Source organism: Ziziphus jujuba, chromosome 12, assembly GCF_031755915.1.
Source record: "Ziziphus jujuba cultivar Dongzao chromosome 12, ASM3175591v1".
Lineage (NCBI taxonomy): Eukaryota > Viridiplantae > Streptophyta > Magnoliopsida > Rosales > Rhamnaceae > Ziziphus > Ziziphus jujuba.
In genome coordinates this window covers 9,843,277-9,865,966 of record NC_083390.1, presented here as the reverse complement: position 1 = coordinate 9,865,966, position 22,690 = coordinate 9,843,277, and the positions used below count along the sequence as shown (strand labels likewise).

At 28.3% G+C, this 22,690-nt stretch overlaps 1 protein-coding gene across 1 annotated transcript; it reads left to right on the top strand.

The window, feature by feature from the left end:
* Positions 1-18,668: 18,668 nt before the first annotated feature.
* Positions 18,669-20,895, top strand: LOC107428804 (homeobox-leucine zipper protein HAT5). The gene is made up of 3 exons (XM_016039391.4): positions 18,669-19,182; positions 19,830-20,224; positions 20,336-20,895. The coding sequence occupies exons 1-3, from the start codon at positions 19,056-19,058 to the stop codon at positions 20,768-20,770; spliced, it is 957 nt and encodes a 318-aa protein (XP_015894877.2). The 5' UTR covers positions 18,669-19,055; the 3' UTR covers positions 20,771-20,895.
* The last annotated feature ends 1,795 nt before the right edge of the window (positions 20,896-22,690 follow it).

The window sequence follows — 22,690 nt, the reverse complement described above, 5'->3', positions numbered from 1 at the left end:
TAGTGAGAAGTTAAATGGAGCTGCATTAAACTATCCAACCTATGACAAAGAGATGTATACTTTGGTGAGAGTTTTGGAAACATGGCAACATTACTTGATGTCAAAAGAATTTGTGATTCATATAGATCATGAATCATTGAAACATATTAAAGGTCAAGGGAAGCTCAACCAAATGCATGGTAAGTGGATTGAATACATTGAAACTTTTCCTTATGTCATCAGCTATAAGAAAGGTAAGGAAAATGTGGTTGTCAATGCATTATCCCGAATGTATGTATTGTTTTCTACCTTAGATGCTAAATTACTTGAATTTGAACAATTAGAATAACTTCATAAGCATGATAGTAACTTTGTTAAAATATTTAAAAATTGTGCTAAGCATGTTTATAATAAATTTTACATTTTTTAGGGATATTTGTTTAGGAAAAATCAACTTTATGTACCTAATTGTAGCATTAAGGAGTTACTAGTTAGGGAAGGTCATGGTGGAGGTTTAATGGATCATTTTGGAGTTGTTAAAAATTTATCCTTACTACAAGAATATTTTTATTGGCCTAATATGAAAAGGGATGTGCAGAGAATATGTGAGAGATGTTTGAAATGCCAAAAGTCCAAGTCAAGATTGAAACCTCACGGTTTGTATCTTCCATTTCCAATTCCATCTCATCCATGGATTGATTTGTCTATGGATTTTGTTCTTGGTTTATCTAAGTTTAGGAATGGAAAAGATTTAATTTTTGTAGTTGTTGATAGGTTTTCTAAGATGGCACATTTTATTGCATGTAATAAAACTGATGATGCATCTAATGTGGCTAACTTATTCTTTAAGGAAATAATAAGACTACATGGAATGCCTATTACTATTGTTTCGAATAGGGATGCGAAGTTTTGTGGAAAACTTTTGAGCTAAGCTAGGGACTAAACTTTTATTTTTAATTATTTTTCATCCACAAACTGATGAACAAACTGAAGTAGTAAATAGGACCTTGTCTGCATTGTTGAGGACTTTAATTAGAAGAAATTTAAGAACATGGGAGGAATGTTTGCCACATGTGGAATTTGCTTATAATAGGTCAATGCATTCAGCTACCAAATATACTCCATTTAAAATTGTTTATGATTTTAATCCTTTGACTCCATTAGATTTAACACCTTTACCTTTAAATGAACATGCTAATCTAGATGGAAAACAAAAAACTGATTTTGTTAAGCAGAGTCATGAAAACAAAAAAAAAAAACAAAAAAACATTGGGAGGAGGACGGAACAATATGTAAAGAATGCTAATCAATGCTGAATAAAGGTTGCATTTGAACCTAGAGATTGGGTTGGGTTACACCAAAGAAAAGAGAGGTTTCCAAAACAACGAAAGTCAAAGCTTATGCCGCAAGAAGATGGACCTTTCCAAGTTTGGAGAGGGTTAATGAAAACGCCTACAAGCTTGACTTACTAGGTGAGTATAATGTGAGTTCTACCTTTAATGTTGCTGACTTATCTCCATTTGTTGTAGGTGATGACTTTGATTTGAGGGCAAATCCTTTTCAAAAGGAAGGGAATGATAAGAATCCGCCTATACCCGTACAACCGACTATCCTCTGGGATGTTGATCCTGTAACAATGAAGACGGGGTCAATCACGAGGGCACAAGCTAAGAGATTCAAGGAAAACCTAGCTAGATTTATACAAGGTGTGATTCCAACTCAAGAGGGCATGATAATACCCGAAGATCCAAAGCCCATCTTGTGCATCCAAATTACGAAGGCAAAAATGAAACCAACAAGTTGTTTTGATGCATCTATGGGTTCTAGGCAGCAAGTAATTACTTTGTTAACTTGTGAACATGATTAAACTCACTAATGGACCATGGAATCATACCAAGGCAGAACCAAAATCATTCAAATGAGGCATTTGCGCACAAGACTCCATTTGGCCGAAAATCACCCATTTTGGCGCTGGCTTTGCTTTTTCTTCTTGTTCAAGTAATTTCTTTTTATTTAAATCAAGGGAAACATATGGGAACCAATAATAATCCTATTTGGCATCCTACATGGCATATGGGAGCTGATTTGGTGCCTAAACTAGCTGGTTATTGGATAAAAACAACTTAGTTGTCAACTAGTTTCCTAATTTGAACATTTGACTTTTATTTTAGGAAATTAGTCTTCTATTTTGATTTTTATTTATTTATTTGCTGCACAAATCACTTTAGGAAGATTTATAATTTATTATTTTAATTGTAAATTACTTAATTCCTATTTCAAAATTAAAGAATTAATTAATCCAAATTAGATTAGGAAAGGTGGAGAATTTCGACCACACTAAGTTTCCTAAACCTATGGCCGATTTGTCTACGATGTTTTAGGGCTTTTTATGTTGTCTTTCAAACCTATTTAAGGATTATTATCTTAATAATATTCAGTACATCATTCATACAAAAAAACACTTATAAGAAAGAATTCTCTTTGAACACCTAAAACACAAATAGAGATTGAGTATTTTAGTTTGACTTATCAATACAACATCCATCATCTATTGTGACATCTTCATCATATACCAAAGTTTCTAATCACAAGTTGATTAGGATTAAGGTGACCATTAAAATCTGAACTTAATTTTCGATTCGGGTACATCTTTCATACAAAAAAATACTTGTAAGAAAGAATTCTCTTTGAACACCTGAAACACTAAAGAGATTGAGTGTTTTAATTTGACTTATCAATAGGACATCCATCATCTATTGTAGCATCTTCATCATATATCAAAGTTTCTAATCACAAGTTGATTAAGGGTTAAGGTAACCATTAAAATCTGAACTTAATTTTCGATCCAGGCTAATATATTACGGGTTTAGGAGTAAGTCGACCTAGGTTCATATCAAAATGTACTATTTTAACATAAAGAAAGCTATGGAAAAGAGGCAAATGGTGAAGCTTTATTGTACCAACATGCTGACATTGCATTCATACTACTTGATTGCTTCACTTTTAGCACTTATGTCTAATTTGTTAGTTAGTTTAGTTGTGTAGTTGCTTTTACATAGCCTACTTGTTGTGATATATTAGCATGCTTGTGTAATGGAAAACTTGGCTTTTTGTTTCACTATTTTGTGTACAAAAATCTCAAGAATAAAGAGCAAAAACTACCGAAAATATATCGATTTTACATATCAACTCTACAATTACTTTAGCAAAACACAAACTCAAGACCAAAAGCTTCAGTAAAAACCATAACCCACATCAAAACTCTTAAATTTCTTCTTTAGAAACAACTTTACCTTACTTTAAGTTGGTATTAGAGCCTTGTTTGAATCTTTTAATAGAAGTTTCATGAGTTATAATCCAAAGACTCCTATCGATTTCAATGGGTTCTTCTAATTTTTCTGCACCTTTAACATCGATGTTTGATTGCGAAAAAACTATCTGGTTTGGTCTATCAAGATGAAAGCTTACTTACATGCTTTTGATCCTTGGAAAGTAGTGGGAGGAGATCATGAACCATAACCCTTAGTGGTAGGAATTTCTATAAGTCAAATGAAGGTGCATAGTGAAGAAAATGCAAGACTATACAAAGCCCTCACGGTAATACAATCTGCTATGTTGGATGACATTTTTACAAGAATCATGACTTGTTCAATACCAAAAGAAGCTTGGGACTAAATACAATAAAAGTTTCAAGGCAACATAAGGACAGGGTAGATGCAAATTCTCAATCTTAAAAAAGGATTTGAAAATTTAAAGATGGATAAGAATGAACCCAAGAAGGATTGTGGTAACAAAGTGATGAAGGTGGTTAATCAAATCTGGTTGCTTGGTGAAAAACTACCATATTAAAGGATTGTGGAAAAGATCCTAATATGTCTTTTTGAGAAGTTTAAGTCTAAGATCTGTTCACTTGAAGAAACAAGAGATTAAGTCAAATCTCATTTGCCGAGTTGCTTAATACTTTACAAACCATGGAATAAGCTTTAGATAAAATGGAGAGTCAACAACAACCAAAGTAGCTCTTGCAACAAAGCACAAAGGCAAAGAAATTCATAATGTTCAACCATTTAAGAAGCAAACAAAGTTAAGGACAACATGAATACAGGAGGAGAAAAGAAGAGTTATGGACCTTGCTTCGATTATAAGAAACAAAATCACATGACTAAGATTTATTGTTTGTGACCAAATGTTCAATATAAGATATGCAAACAGCTTGGTCATGTCGAAAGAGAAGCAGGATGCTAGACATGTTCAAAAAGCTGCCAACCAACACGTCATGTAATCTAGCAACATAAGTAAAGAGGTATGTATACTTGATAGTGGATATACCATTCATATGAACCATAACCAAGATTTATTTGTCAATTTCGACAATAGAACTGCAATAAAAATCAAAATTGCAAATAGAGAAATCATGCAGGCAAAAAGAAGAGGTGATATTATCATCAAAACATCAAGAGGTACTACACTTCTCACCAATGTCTTCTATGTTCTTAACTTATCCGAGAATTCGTTAAGTGTATCATAACTAATGAAGAAATGTTAAACTTTAATATTTTTTTATGAGCGTCATGAAACTACAAAGGATGACAAAGTGATACTTTTGGTACATATGAACGATAATAGCCTTTTATTTTGAGTTTCAAAATCAACCCGTTTTGAGAATTAATGTTGATGATGTTTCAAAGTTATGGCACAAAAGGTTCAAATACTTCAACTATGCAACTCTAAAGCAAACATGTGCGTAAAATATTGTAAAAGCTTACCACTAATCCAAGAGGATGAATATATGTGCCAAATATGTAAATTTGGCAAGCAAATAAGGACTCCTTTTCCATTAACAAGGCTTAACAGATCAAAACACACGTTACAACTTGTACACTTGGTTGTATATGGTCTTAAGAATGAAGCAACACATAGTGGAAGGACGTAGTTGATTTCTTCATAAAGTGTTGGATTTATTTTTGTAAGCAAAAATCAGAAGCAGCTTTCATATTCTAAGAATTTAAGGCCCTTGTTAAAACCAAGCATAAACAATGATCAATGTCATTAGAATCAACAATGGAGGTGAGTATACTTCTCACATTTTCCGAGATGTTTGTAAACATGTAATGTGCATCAATGCACTACACCATACACATCACAACAAAATGGTGTAAGTGAAAAAAAAAATCGTAGAATTATAAAAATGACAAGATGCTTGCAATATGAGAAACTTATACTTAAGAGATAATGGCTCGTCAATAGACTTCCAAGCAAGGCAATTGAGTCTGAAACACCATATGAATTATGGTATGTTTTTAAACCTTCAATTGATAATTTAAAAGTTTTTGGAAATGTTTTTTTTATGCATATACCCAACACCAAGAGAACCAAGCTTGATAAAAAGGTCAAAAAGAACTTTTAGAACATTTTGAATATATTTTTAATTTAGAAAAGGGATCTGAAGAAGAACAAACTTCTGAAGAAATTAATTCATTACAAGAAACTTCAAAATCTAAAAATGAAACTTCATCTGAATTAATAGATGATGAGAAAAATTTTAGAAAAAGAAAGGCAGAAGAACCACTTGAAGAATTTAAAAATTATGAACAAAAAATGAAAGAATTGTATATTAAAGCAAGAGAAACTTCAGGAGTAAAGTTAGAAGGTGAGTCTACACATTCTACTGTTACACAAAGAAGAGATAATTTAAATAAACAACCTATAGTTCAAGGAAGAATTTATTTAAATTTAGATAATATTCCTTTTAAACAAGTAGCAAAAGTTATAGATGAATGGACACAATCAATATCTATTCTAATAAATAATTATCGAACATTATGGACAAAAGAAAGATTTTTAGATTATTTAGCTAGAAACTTTTCAAGGAGAAGTCCTCTATTGGTTAAAACAATGGAAATCTACGACTTTAGGAAAAGATCAACAAGAGAATATGTTGAAAAAAGAAACATACTCTGAATTATTAGAAGCCTTAAGTAAATTAGTAAAAGAACAATCTTATGGTGTGGTAGATGAAACAACAATACCAGACACTACATATATGTTTTCTAAGTTAGAACTATGTAATATAGGATATTTTGAAGACTTTTATAAATTATATAGAAAAAATTTTTATAGCTTACCTTATGATCAAACCAATTATTGGTTCCAATAATTTTTTCATAAAATACAAAACCCATGGGATGAACTAGCCATTAAAACTTATGATGACTGATTAAAGAAAATAGCAAAATTAGATAGCTTAGAATTAAGAATAAACTTTGTTCTAAGACTAATTAATGAAAGATGTTTAGAATTGAAAGCTAAAAAACAGGTAAAAAGTCCTATTAATCAAAAATGTTGTGATAACATTCTTCAAGAAAATTGGAAGATAGGATGTACAAAACCACAAACAATGAAAACAAAACCTAGAAAATATCAATGGAAACCTTTAAGAAAAAAGAAAACTTTTTCCAAAAATAAAAAATATATAAGAAAGAAAAAATGTTCATAACCAAAAAAGAAATGTAAATGTTTTGTTTGTAATAAAGAAGATCATTATGCACCAGAATATCCTAAAAAAATAAAAAGTGACAAAAACATAATTAAAAAATTAGAATTAAAGGATCTTGAAGTATTATTTAGAGAAGAAATTTCAGATGAAGATGAATACTTTATAAAATGAAATCCGAAGAAGATACTTCCGATTCTGAGGAAGAATTAATTCTTATGCTTAACCAGAAGAAATAGATGATAAAGAAAATGAAGCAATAACTTTAAAAGATGCTGTAGGAAAAACTATTTCTATAACATAACAAGAATTTAACCGTTTAGACAAAAAATAAATAAAAGGTTAAAAATAAAAGAAAAAGATATTTATAGAATCCTAAAATTTAATATGTTTTCTGCAAGAATATCTGAATATTTTAGTGGAAACACACAAGCTAAATATACCTAATAAGGAACAGCTAAAATACCCCTGTTAAATAAACAAAAAATTTCAATATGGGTTACAAAATATTCGAAAGCAAAATATATGCATATAGAACTAATCCAAATAAAAATTACTTGCCTTTTTAGATTAGGATTAGATACTCCTATTTAAGCAATAGTCTTTAATAATAGATTAAAAGATCCATTTCAAGCTTTAATTGGGGAATACCATCTAATCTTGTTAATGTAGTAGTATGGTTTAACATAAGACCTAACTATTTCATGTCTCTTTCTAATAAAAATTTAGAAAATTCTATAAAAATAAAAATTCGGGTAAAAAAGTTAAGTATGAATAATGAACAACAAGTTTTATCTATACAATAGAGAACAATCTATAAATTAACAGAAACAACTGAAACACCTATAAAACCATATGATAAAAGTATAGTTGAATTATATGAACCTCAACCATATGAGGATGAAATAAAACCTAAATTATTAAATTTGAATGATTTAGAAATACCAAAACCATGGTTAATAACTAATCTTTTAGGAAAATCTAAAAAATTACAATCTAATATTATTGAAATTCAATTATCTGGAAACAATTTGTATTTTAGAGATAAGAGGTCTCTAGAATGGAAAAAAGATTTTACTGTTTCAGAACAACTAGAAAATTTCAAACATTTAAATTTAAAAGGAAATGAGAAAGAAGGTGAAACATCCGAAAATGATGAAATTCAATCAAGAATTAATCAAAGCAAGATATCCATTATGCTAGAAACAAATTACTTAAGAAACGAAGAAAATAAAAATGAATGAAATATTTCACTATAAATCAAAAAATCAAGAAATAATATTTTCTCGTGGAATGAGTAAATATAAACAACAATATGTATTAAGAAAATTTTCAAGGATATAAACCTTATGATCTTCGTATTCTATTAGACAGCGGAGCAACAATAAGCTCTTGTCATCCGAATGCTATTCCACCAAAAAACTGGATATTAATGAAAACATCTATAAGAATTACTTAAATCCAAAATCAATCATCTATAATAAAATACAAAGCTAAAAATATAGCTATATGGATGAATAATAAAAAATTTATTATTTCAAAGATAATAGCCTTTCCAGATATGCATGGAGATTTTATTCGAGAAAATAACTTTATGGAAAAATATCTCCCTACAAATTTCAACCAAAAAAAAAAAATATATATATATATATATATAACTTAAGGAAAAGATGAAATTGAAATAAAAATTTTTATATTACCATAAACACAAATTATCGAAAGGATTCTTTCCAATAAAAAAGAAGAAATAATAAAAATAAGTGATGAAATAGCTCAAAACCATTGGGTTTATAATATTCTTAGAGAAAATTTTGGAGAAAATCCATTAAAACTATGGAATATAAATCATCTCGATTTTGTTCATTAAAATTAAAAAACCCTGATATAATAATTAGGGTCAAACCAGTGATTTATACAGAAACTGAGATAAATGAGTTTAAAATTCAACTAAAAGAATTACCAAAAAAAGGGACTAATAGAAAAAACTAAAAATCCACATGGTAATCCAGCATTTATGGTAAGAAACCATGCTGAAATTATTAGAGGAAAAGCAATACTAATAATAAATTATAAAAGATTAAATGAAAATATAGAGTTTAATGGATATTTTATTCCTAGAAAAGATGTTCTAATTAATCAAATTAAAGGAAACAAAATATTTAATAAATTTGATTGTAAATCCGGATTCCGACAAATAAAACTAACAAAAGAATCAAAACCATTGACAACTTTTAGTATACCAGGAAAATGATTTCATTGGAATGTAATGTATTTTGGATTAAACATAGCCCCAGAAGTATTCTAAAGATGGATGGACTCTATTTTTGAAAATTTTAAACAATTTTGTGTTGTCAATATAGATGATTTATTAGTTTTCTCAAAAAATAAAGAAGATCATTATAATCATCTAAAAATAATTATAAATCAATTTAAAAAACATGGAATTATTATCTTAGGGAAAAAAAAATGATAGTAGAAAAAAAATCTATTGAATTTTTAGGAATAACCTTAGATAAATCAGGAATAAAGTTACAAAAACATATAATAATAAAATTAAAAGAATTTCCTAATGAAATAAAAGATAAAAAGCAATTACAACAATTTTTAGAAATTTTAAATTATGGAAGAAATTTTATCCAAATTTTATCTCAAAAAGAGATACCTTTATTAAAAAAAATAAAACAAAATCAAGAATTTTATTGGACAAACAAAGATAAAGATTTAGTAAATAAAATAATAGCAAAAAAAAAAAAAACAACCTACCAGCAATTTTTTTTCCTCAAATGGGAGATAGATTAATTCTTAAAACAGATGCCTCTAATTTAGGCTGAGGATGTATATTAAAAGCAATATCTACAGAAAAATGGAATGAAAAAGATATTCCACTATGTATTAAAAAAAAATTACTAAGAGAAAACCCTTTGGTAAAAAACTTCAAAAAGAAGAATTGTTATATGGATATAATTCTAAGAAATTTAGACCAAATGAACAAAATTATATTATATTTGAAAAAGAATTATTAGCTATAAAATTTGGAATAAAAAGATTTCATATTTATTTAGCACCCGAAAATTTTATTTTAAGAACAAATAACCAGGCTGTTTGTGATTTTCTTGTTAATAAGAAAAGCATAATGGATGGTTGTAGACAAAAAATCTACAATTACATTTATATGTATACTTTTGAAATAGAACATCTAAAAACATATGAAAGTTTTCTTGGTGATTATCTTAACGAGAATGAACAAGGGTAAGCAACCCTGATTAACAGTCGTAAAGGCTTCAAGGCCTAAAAGTTATTATGTGGTATTTGAAGGATTCCAAACAGGAATTTTCACTTCATGAGAAGCCTATCGTCCACAAGTAAATACATACAACGGAGCTTTATACAAAAGTTTTAATGATTTAGAAGAAGCTAAGAAATCTTATCAAGATTATATTACAAGAAAAGTTAATAATTAAGTTTTAGGAATACAACAAAATCTTTCTCCAAATATTCCTGATTTCTTTAATCCAGGAATACCAAAAAATATATATAGAAGATTTAAATGAAGTACGGAAAACCATATCTAAGGAAATAGTAAAGTAGAAAAGCTTTCCGAGTTCAAATGAGCAAACTAGCTTAAGGAATAGCAAAAAAAACTACTTAAATAAATGAAATTAAAAAATAGAATAATAAATTAAAAGAAATATCTTTCCAAATTATTACCCAAATTAATTGGAATGAAGATTTTTTTAACAAACAAATTAATAATTTTCTTAATTTAATTTCTTTTATGGAAAGTGATAACCAATTACCTTTCTTTGAAAAAATTAAAAGAATATGTTTACATGCAAAATCTAGACAAGCTCTACCTTGGCATTTATTTATGTCAATCCGAGAAATGATCCTTGATCATGGAAAAATCAGTAAGAATATATTAGTTGAATATGTAACTAATATAAATACTATTGATAATCTTCAACCAAAACTCCATTTTTCCATAAATCATGAACCTTGAAGTTTAACATCTATTGAATGGGGAATTACTAATTTAATAATCTTTTAAAGCTTACCTTTTGATTAACTTAAAAAATTTCCACAAATGTTCAAATCAATAGTTTATCATGTGGTAAAAAAACCACAAAAGAATAAGATACTTAACATTCTCAATCACAAGCACCATTGGATGGCAATATAAAGAAAAGTTTTTTCGAACTTATCAAATATAGTTGCTAACTGAAACGACAAAAAGTGAAATAGAAAAGGAACAACATATAGATAATTTAATCCTAGCACAAGGTGTTCATCCACAAGGATACTGGATCGACAATGCCAAACATTTAATTGAAACAGCAAGAGATTTGAAAGAAAATAATTTATTTAAAATTATTGATGGTAGAAGAATTTTCTTAACTCATCTACCAATAAATTATTTTTTCCGATGAACCAAAAATACAAGCACAAAATCTATTGGAAAAGATAGCATATCAGGTAAGTACTTTAGATATGCTAGAAGACTTAGCGATAGAAGCTGAAGAAAAAATTAATTTCAAGCTTATGTCAAATCAATAGCCTCCAGTACTATCCTTTAAGTCAATAGTAGAAGATAACATCATCAACCAAATGGAGGGTTAGCTTTTGACCAAAAAAAAAAAAAAATTCATATTTATTTAGCACCTAAAATTGTATTTTATAAACAGATAACCAGGCTATTTGTGATTTTTTTGATAATAAAAAAAGCATTGTGGATGGTCGTCTATATATATATATATACATATATACATCTAGCACATGATATTAACATTAAAAAGGAGCTGGAGAAAATGCAAAACATTAGCTTTTTCTTTTCTTTTTTTTGGGGTTATCTTTACAGTGAATTCACATGTGATTTGCCAATTTTTACTCCTATAGTACTTAGGATAAGGTTATAATTAAGCAACATTTCACTCAATAGATCGGTTATATTTGTAAGATTACATAAGATGCATCATCTGGAGTTTTGATAAAAGCTTCTGCATCAATCTCTTGGAAACCTTAAAAAGATATAGTCATGCTGTGTTTAATATTATATATTTTGTTGTAAAGAAGATCATATTCACTCTGCAGCATAAGAATTTAATATTAGACAACATTTTGGGATGGCCAATTTTGTTTTACTTTGTAGATATATTAGATGACAGAATGGTAATTCTTAAAGCAAAATTAACCATCCCAAAATATTGTCCAACATTATATTTTAATGTTACATAGTGAATCTGATCCTTCTACAACAGAATATTCCTATTATATCATTATAATATATGAAAAATATATTAATTAATTAATTAATATATAGTATATGAATCATTTCTTGAATCGATCGAGTCCAGTCGTAGTTGGACATCTAAGTCTTCGAAACATTAACTGTATGACATGATCAGCTGCTGTGGTGGATCCCTTTAGTCTTTTGAAGTCCTCTACGTACTTTCAATCTGAATGATGGTGTTTATATATATATATAAACTTTCAAAACTCTCATTAATACTCAGCCGTTCAACTTTGAGGCCATGGCTTTCAAACTTGAGAAAACCCATACCCCAACTTAATGCTAAATATCCCAACCCTACGAAAATTATCTTTCATCTTGACCTTGGAATGTGTGCATATATATTTATATTTATATTGTTGTAAGAATTCAAACGATAAGACCCTGGCTATAAAGGCACCCACCAGCCTTGACTTTCCTTTTGCCTGCCAAGATATTGTAATATATATATATATATATATATCAATAATATTTTATTGACTTGCCTTTTGCCTGCCAAGATACTGTAATATCTACATATCAATAATATTTTATTAAGCATCGGAAGCCAGAATAGCAGCGCGTCATGGGTTTATCATATTAAAACAACCATGAATAGTAACGTGTACTGAGAGATTTTCTTAAAGGTCAAAAACCAGATCTGCACAGCGATGACATCCAATAGAATAAAATTACTGTATTATATACTTTTTATGTAAAGGACATCAACAAGCAACTTATTGCAAACACCTAACGGCATACAAGCGCTACCAAATTTCATAAATGTATATATATATATATACACATACAGTCCTATATACAGTCCAGTTCAGATCAGATACTCTTTAATATTAAAATTTCATCAAAAGCAACATTTTACAATATGTTGTATGGCTAATGAATATCTCACTATATATTTCGAAATGATTGGTTTTGGCGAAAATAGATATTAAAATTCTAATTTGAGCCTTTTTATACACACATACATATATATATATATATATATAGACCATATTAAAGAGAACATTCGGTAAATAAAAGCATATGGTCATCTTGTCCTTAGTTGACGAATTAATGGAGACTACAATCGAACAGATCCGTCATAATTTGAAGGTAAAACAAGCCCTCGGCAGAGATGATGGATGGAAAATCCTACTCTAACTATAGTTGCAATCTCTAAGCAGGATTTTAAATCATCTAGCCTTTATCTCTCCCTAGCCAATGAAGAACAAGTGGATGTTCTTGGATGTTTTAAACGAGTGTTGTGCGAGTGAAGTGCCATGCCCCATAAGCTATAAGGGTGAGCTATATGTGTAAATTTCATGAGCAGCGATTGAACTCAAAATTCCAAGTGCATCCAACAAGAATTGAACCTATGAATTTGATCTGTTTGCAATTATGCTAAAAAATACATTAGATAATATATTACCTAAGCTTTTATTCTACAATATATTGCTTGATGTAAAAGATGAATATTATAATGATAAATATGTATGCGATGTAATAAATCTGTATATACTATACAACCAAAATCACATTAAATCAATTCAAAATTTATTTTATTAATTATTAAATTGCTTAAGGTGAAATTTAAAATTTCATGATTCTTTAAATTTTTATAAAATTTACTTTTAAATATCAATTTTAAAATAATCCAATAAATAATAATAAAAAATCAATATTAACAACCTAATGCTAGTCTGACAGCATACAAGCTATAAAGCACCCATTTTGCCTTGACATTTGAGTTTGCTGTATATAACGATTAACGGAAACGCATTTGGATTGTGAGACTTAATAGCTAGGCATGATGATTGGGCCTTTGACCGAGACCATAATGATTAATGAACATGGCCGATTTTAAATTGGGCTAAATGGTTTGGCTGTTATTTCTACAGCTTCTGCCACGTCAACTAGGACAAGAAGAGAACAATCTTCCAAAACCCCAAGTTTTAAATTGTTAATAGACATCAAGATTCAACGATTCATTATATCCACCCTCTGCTCTGCAATGTTAAAATATCATTTAAATTCAGCAAACGAAAAATGTCATTTAAATTTTGGGTAAATAAATTTTACAATAACGACATGAACTATACTATTTTTTTTTCAGAATTTATCTTGCATACTATAAAAACTTCTCATTTTGTCAATGAATTATTATTATTATTATTATTATTCTGTTAGTTTCATCCAGTCATTCAATTTTTCTATCTAATAAATTAATTTAACAAAATTTGTCATACGCAATATCCACAAGCAAAACAAAATAGAATAAAATATTGTATAAAAAAAAAGTTAAACAAATGCTATACACTAATTGAATGACTGTTATATATTCACTTTCATTGAATTCATCTATCAAAGTGTACAATTGTACTTACAAACGTAATATGCTATAAGGTAATAAAATAACAATTAATCTTCTATAAATTTTATTGTTTTATTGTTGCAATAAGCATTATACATGCATTAAAACAGTTAAAAATAATTTAAAAATTAAAAATTAAATAATATATATTTATTTTTAAAAAAAAAAAAAAACCATCAGAATGCAAAAGCTTGATGTATGCCTCAAAAGAGATGCGGAGCGGGCACTAAAACGCGGCGGGTCGGTGGCAGTGAAGGAGGAGGTGGAGAAATGGAGGAGAGAGAAAAAGAAAAAAATAAATAAATTTTTTTTAAAAAAAAAAAAGGACGGTGGGACCCACAAAGGGGTCCACAAAAGGGTAATGAGTCATCAACTAACACCTCCCCCGAAATTCCGAGCTCACATCTGAAAACGACTGATTGGACATGTTGCTTTGTTTTCTTTCTCACCTCTCTCCCTCGTTCTCATCTCCTTTCTACGTCTTCTCTTTTTTACTAATTTGCCCCTGTTTCTGTCTTTTTTCTTCTTTCTCCATCCCCTCAAGAACTACCACTTTTCAATGCCATTTCATTTTTATATTATTTCTTTCTTTTCATTTCTATGTACAATTCCAAAAATCCTCTTATTTAAGCAAGTATTTTGTTATTTTCCTGATTTAGCCCCAAAAAAAAATTTTATTTTTATATTGTCCCACCAAATTCTTCTATTCTATTTCGTTTTCAAAATCTTGGACTGTTTTGTAAAATTAAATAGAGAATACTATTTAAAAAGAAAAAAGAAATAGAGAATACTTTAGTGAATCTGTATGGATTATGAACGTTAACTGCTTTTTTGAAACTTTACACCTTTTACATATATTATTATTATTCTTACTTTGTGTTTTTTCTTTTTCTAATATGGTTTTGGATTATTATAATGCAAAATCATATATAATGTTTTGGTCAAGACAAATTGTGAATGGGTTTTTTATTATTATAGTATTTTTTTTTTTTTTTTTAATCGCGGGTGGGAGCATTCAGGACTATTTTGCCCAAGGAACTGGAATACAGAAGGGATCAAATAATAAATAGCTAGTATCAATTTAAAATGACTAAATTTCAATTTGATCTATTGTGACATATATATATATATATTTTTTTACAGTAATTGACATATTTTAATTGGTTTTTTAAAAAATTGGTTTAATCATACCTCAGTATCTTCTAGTTTAATGAAATTACATTTTTAACCTTTAAATTTAAATCTTTTCAATACAATCAAATTACAATTTATTGTATTTTAGTATAATTGATTTTTTTTTTGTTTTTTATTAAAAATTTCATCAAATTTAATTAATATTAAAATACAATTTGTTACAATTTAGATATTTGATTTTCAAAAACTTATATTTTAATATTTTTAAATTGTTAATCATCCTTTATCAAAAATCTAATTAAATTAAAATGTAATAAATTAAAACTTATTTGAGAACCCAAATTCAAACATTATGAATTGAATAAAAAATGCAACTAAGAAATTGAATTAAACTATATTATTGTAAGTTTTATCCCAAAAAAATTTAAATAGTTGAATTCAATTTATTGTAGTCCGGCATTTCGAAATGGATCCCTATACTTTTTAAGAATAAATTTGCCTAAAAAAATGATATAAAAATGATATACTAACTTATAAGATAAGTAAATGAATATATGGAGATCGGTCATGAGGTAACATATTGCTGATTAAAATATTCCGTTCATGCAAACTGAAATTGATTTAACAATGAAAATGGGTAAAAATCATTGTCAACATCAATGAAAAAAATTCAACAATCTAAATATATATTTATATATATATTATATGAGTTAAAGTTTGACAATGAAGTTATGTTGGGATCTAATTAATACTTTTTCCACACTTTCCATCTATTTCTAATCATGTTTGCAACAACTTGAACAAATTATTTCAACCTTCTTAACTCAAATTGGCGAATAAAATTGAGATTGTTAATTGATTTGCAGGATTCCTCATTCACCCTAGCTAGATTGACATTTTTGCTTAGCTTCTCTATTTACTATTTTTTTTTTTTAAATGGCTTTTTCCTTCCCTCCTTTGTCTGATATCTCAACTTTAACCACTGCAAATCAATCAACCAGCTTGACGCTCCAAGTTACCTTTTCCCCATTTTGGTATTATTTGACTTTGTCTCATGTTTTGAGAAAAACTATCACAAAAAGAGAGTAACTGGAGAAAATAACTTACCTATATGAAAAAATAAATAATATTTGTCATCAATCATAATTATCATTCATAGATTGGTACTTGATAGGACAATTTAATTTAACAAAATTCTATGAGTTCAATAATATCTATTTAAGGTTTTAGTTTTAAAAGGTTAAAAATTAAATAAAGTCATTAATCAATATTCACTATATTAACATTAATGATAAATAGTATTATTTATTTGAGAAATTAGTTCATAAAAGCCATTGAATGATTTTAATAATTAAAATTAAAAAATATATTTATAATTTTTTTTATATAAATAAGGTTTATCTAGCTAAAATAGCATTTTAGAATTTCACTAATATATTTTTAAACATTAACCATTTGTGTAATTTGAAAACTAATAAAGTAAAATATAATGCTACAATCATCTAGTAGACCAAATTAAGTATTACTCTATCTTGTGCAAAATTATGCACCACTTAGCTTTTAGTTTGTACTAGAGCTGCATTAACTTAAACTCATAATTTCTTTTTTCCTAAACTCATAATTCTTTTTTTAAATTTTACAAATGGTAGACTGGATATATACTTGCAAGATATATGACCATATAATTTTTATATATATACAAGTTTGATATAGTGAATGAGTTATGGATAGAGACTACGAAGAATAGCTATTTATAGCTGTTTGATATGCATAATTTGTGTAATTCAATGGTTATAAATGGTTTTCTCTCACTATGTTTTTGTATAAATTTTTTATCATATTAAAACTATATATATATTGAAAGTACATAAATCTTTCCATTCAAAAAAAAATTCATAAATCTTTATATTTGAAAAATAAAATAATATTATATAAGTAAGAACAACCAAACTCACGTATGTTTGCTCACATCAATAAACATGATGTTTTTTTACCATTAATATCTTCCTTACCAAATATTAGTTCACTTTAATATGTGAGTTTCTTCTTTTATAGATCATTGCATTACTTTAATAGATGGGATTTAAAAACGCATTTATAGTTTATTATGTCATTACAAAGTTCATATTTTTCAAATAAAATTTTAATATATTATTATATTCATATTAGACTATTAATTGATTTTTGAATTTCTAACTTTAAAGTGATTCAAAAAAGTTAGTAAAAATAGATTTTTATTAAAATTATCAGGTCAACCTTATACAAATTCAATTCTAAATGTAAAGGAGTTAGAATGGTTGAAAATCATTCCTTCCTTTAATCTGGTCTTGGTTTAAATCGCACTTTCATCTTAACAAATGGTTACAAATAAAAAACATACCAAAAAATGTTATAAATAAAAAAATAATTATATATATATATATATATATTAAAAAAAAAACTAATATCTATGTATATTAAATCAGATTCAAATTTGGATGATCTAATATTTTTAATGTCAAATATTCTTTTAAATTTTTAAATTGCATTAAAAATTAGAATTTAAATTCAAAGATAGTAAAATATAGGTTTAGTTATATATTAAAATTCTATTTAAATAAAAAAAATTCTGTTGGAATTCGATAATCAATAAATATAATTTTAAATATCTGATATCAAAAAAAAAAAAAAAAAACCTAACATTAGTCATGATATTAAAAACCAAATGTGAGTTTAGTTATATATATTTATGCTTGAATAAAATTTTTAATATAAGGATTTTAATGATATATATTTTTTTAGCACTTGAATTATATTAAAAGTTAAAATTTAAAATTATATCTATTAATTATTAAATTTTAGCATGATATATTATTTTTAAATAATATTTTAATGTGTTAATATAATTCTATGTGATCACCTTTTAAATTTTAAATCATACTTATTAATATAATTCAATAATTATAAAAAATAAATATCATTCAAAACGGCATGTGTATATAATTTTTTAAAAATATATTTCAGTTTACTGTGGATAATAAACTGATAATGTACGAGGGATTGGTTCACACTGTAATATATATATATATATATATATAAATATATATATATATTTGGTAACAAGGAGCATTAGAGTAAATATACTATAAAAATTTATCTTCTACTTGTTTGAAGTTTTAATTGATTGGCTTAGCTACATACGGAATATATATAAATTTAGCAACCATATTTTGTTATTCTCACTTACTTTTTTTTCTAACTAGAACAGTAAAAAAAATAAAAATAAAAAGCAACTTTTTCAAACGTCACCCTATTTGCTTTCTTAAGTATTTTTTTTTTTTTTTGGTCTAAAATTATTTATTAGCAGGGGTATTGTGGTAATTCTACATATCTGTCCCTTCATCAAGCTCCTTATAACCCCCATCAAGCTCTCCCACCCAGAGAAGAATCTCTCCTCTCTCTCTCTCTCTCTCTAGCTCTCTGAAGCCATAGAAGAAACTCTCTCTCTCTCTCTCTCTCTCTCTCTCTCTGGAGCAGTCCTTTACTCCATTGAAACTCGAGAAATGCACCAATCTCTGCTTGGTGGATTTTCCATCTGAAGCTGTGAACTTCGACCGCTACTTCTGAGTGATGGTGGGTTTAACTTTAAGCTCAAGTTTCGGTCACAGTTTCCACATTTCAGTGATCCACACCCCAAGCTTCTTCCGTCACAGGCATTAGAGAAAAGCCCATTTGGCCGTTTAAGCATCTGGGCTGGGAATTCAAACACACAAGAAGTTAAAAAGAATTTTATATATAATTGAAAAGGAAAAAAAAAGAAAAAAAAATAAGCCATGGCGTGTGGGAAAATATATGGTGGTAGTTCAGACATGACCATTCTGCTTAAAGACGAAAGACGGCCTTTGGCTTCAGATGTTCTTGAGTCACTTTGGATTTCCCGCTCTGCCCCTTCTTTTCATGGTAATTTTGATAGCTTAATTGCAGTTTTTGGTTCTTTGTAGCTTTTTGGTTTCTGGGTCTTTTAGTACTTAAAACTCTTTTTTTTTTTTCTTCCGTGTTGGGATTGTTGCCTATTTTCTTTGTCTTTCTCTTAAGTTCTTTTTCTCCAAGCATAGTGTTGCTTACAAGTTTCAATATCAGTAATGTGTCCGTCTTGGTTGACTTTTGATATGAATTGTTGCTTCTTTGGTTTTCCAACTTCGAATCTTTAAAACTATATCAATTTTCATTTATTTTATACTGGGGGATGAAAATCGATTTTCTAGAAGAATTTTGCTTGGATTAAAGAAAACCATGAGTCAGTACGTTCTTTCGTCTATATGCTTCTTGATTCTCTGCTAGAACAGAGTAATTGCTGCGAAACCAACATATTAAGCTGGAAAATTTGGAGATTTTGCATGAACCCTCTTTTTAATATTCTATGTTTTCGGCAAATCTGGTATCTCTATGGTCGATCTGAATTTTTTATTTTATTTTTTGGCTTGTGGAATTAAGCTCTGTTTTAGATACATAGAATTCCTAGCAAAACCCACTATTCTGAAAATATTATTAGAGTAACTGAATATGATTGTGACCGTCTAATCACTGTGTATCATTTTCTGGTTCAGATTCAAAATCCATTGTTAATTTTGAGAATGTTAGTGGAGGAGATTCAACAGAGAGATCATTCTTTCAAAGGATAGACCAAGAAGAAAACGGTGATGACGATTATGATGCTTGCTTTCATCAACCTGGAAAGAAAAGGAGGCTCACAGTTGATCAAGTTCAGTTTCTTGAAAGAAACTTTGAGTTAGAAAACAAGCTTGAACCTGAAAGAAAAGTCCAACTTGCAAAAGAACTTGGTTTGCAACCAAGACAAGTTGCAATCTGGTTTCAAAACCGGCGGGCTCGGTTCAAGACCAAACAACTAGAGAAGGATTATGACTTGTTGAAAGCCAGCTGTGATAAGCTCAAAACTGACTATGACAACCTCCTAAAAGAGAATGAAAATTTGAAGAATGAGGTAAAAAAATAAAAATAAATTATCTTCGGTTTTCTTTCAAACTCTTGTTGGCTATAAAGTTGTAACCCAATGATGAAGCTAAAAGGTTTAAATTTTTCCCCATTTTGACAGGTTAATTCCCTAAAGAACAAATTGCTGACCAAAGAGAAAGGGAAAGAAAACTTGGAAACCCAAAATGCAATAAATTCACCAAATTCAGAACCTCAAGACCCAATTCAGAATACAGCTTCTGGTAATGCATCAAATGTGCCAATGGTGGTTTGCAAGCAAGAAGATGCAAGTTCAGCCAAAAGTGATGTGTTTGATTCAGACAGCCCACATTATGCAGAAAACCATTCTTCATTGTTAGAGCCTGCTGGTTCATCTCATGTCTTTGAACCAGACCAGTCAGATTTTTCTCAGGATGAAGATGATAATCTCAGCAAAAGCCTCCTGCCGCCATTATACTTCCCTAAGATGGAAACTAGCTGTTATGATGACCCACCTGCAAATTCTTGTAATCTTGGATTCTCACTGGAAGAGCAGCCCTTCTACTTCTGGCCTTAGTTGAGCTACCCCATATGTGGAATAGGCTATTTTTACCTTTTACCTTTGCTTAGTAATGCAGTGCTTAATGTCTCAGTTGTAATTATGGTTAAGTGCAATAAAATCCAAATCTTCTTGCCTTTTAATGGATGTTATGTTTAGTATTAGTTCTAATTCTTTGCTTATATTCTGGAATCCTGATGAGGATTTGGCATTAGTATTATTACTTCACAATTGATTTCCCAGTTCCAACTGTGAATCAACCAACTCTCTCTCTCAAAGCAATACTAAATTGACTGATAAGAGGTTACAAACAAAGTTGCAAGTTGGCTGAATTTGAGATCTATAGTGTAAATAAAGTTTGGGCTATTCTTTTTAATGGGTTTCCCTTCTGCGGGTGAAAATTAAAGCTTCAATAGATCGTAAATCTGAACATTTATTGGGTGAAATCTCAAAACACAATAAGTAGTATTAGAATTAGAATCCATTCATACACTTGCGAGTTCTAAAGTATATATAAAGCTTAAACTATTCCTTTTACAAAAATGCTATATATTTGTCACCACTGATCAACAGTGAAATCTATATACTTTTTTTTTTTTTTGACAATTTAAGTAGTTTTAAATTAATCTATCGCATTAACAAATAAAAAATTAATATGCAATTAACTGTTACAATTAATGATTGTTATATTAGTAATTATCTTATTGGTGATCTGGTAACAAATAGCAAAATTTTTCTGTCTTTTACAAGTAAAATTTGAAGATTCAAAGTAAAACAAATAGCATCATAATAATGAAGTAGGATGCAATTTAGAATTTACGAAGATATTCAAAATGACTTTAAGTAATTAGGAAATCAAAAAATTAATGAATCTTAGAAAAATATTATCTGAATCCATAACCTATGTGCTTGAAAGCGAGGATTCTTAATGCAAATTGAGGACTTAGGATAATTTGGTACTCCGATTGTTTTGAGAAAGTTAAAGATTTTTTATTTTTATTTTTAATTTTTTGGCTGAGCCAAAAATCGGATAACTCTACCGAAAAAATCGTTACTTACAAAATTGAACAAGCCCCACTCACAGTCATATGAAGTGACGGCCAAAAATTGAATATATTAACATAAATAAAGAATAATTAATATAATTTGATTATGGCTTGCTAATCACACACCAAAAACATATACAGGTATAGTGAGATTCATTCAATTTTTTAATCTGAAATAAATAATTTGAGAGAAATTTTTATATTTTCTTTTCTCTTATAGATGTAACAGTATGACAAAAATTCAGGATGAATTCAAAATGAAGAATATGAAAAAGATTTGGTAATTCAAAATAAGAAATTTCGTGAATAGTCTTCACGAAAGTCAAAAAAATTTGGTAATAAGTTCTCTGATTGGTGAGACTTTCGACACACTCTATTTGCCTTCCTTGAGGAGTGAGGATGTTGACAATTTTGGTGATTTTATAAATAATTATGTACATTTCAAATTTTAAAGCTTTCAAAAACCTTTTTTTTTTTGTTTGTTTGTTTATTCTTTAAGATTGCTTCTGCTATAGAAAATCTTGCTGATGCTAGTGGGAATCGCCCCAAGGAAATGTGCCACGCTATAAATTGCACCAGTCTAAAACAATATGAACTTACCGTTGTTATTATTATTATTATTATTATTATTATTATTTATTTTTCCAATTTATGCATTACATCATCCTATACAGATAAAAGAATAGCAGGGTATGACTTCTATTGGTTTGTCTTAATTCACGTGAAAGAATTCAACATGTTTGGTATTCAAGAAAATTGAAACCGTAACAGTACCAAACAATTCTTTTAATCCCGAATCCCGACAAAGTAAAATTCAACATTAGATAATATTTAAAAAAGAAAAAAAACCATATTATGACATATATATTAGAGCCAAAAACGAAATAGTGAA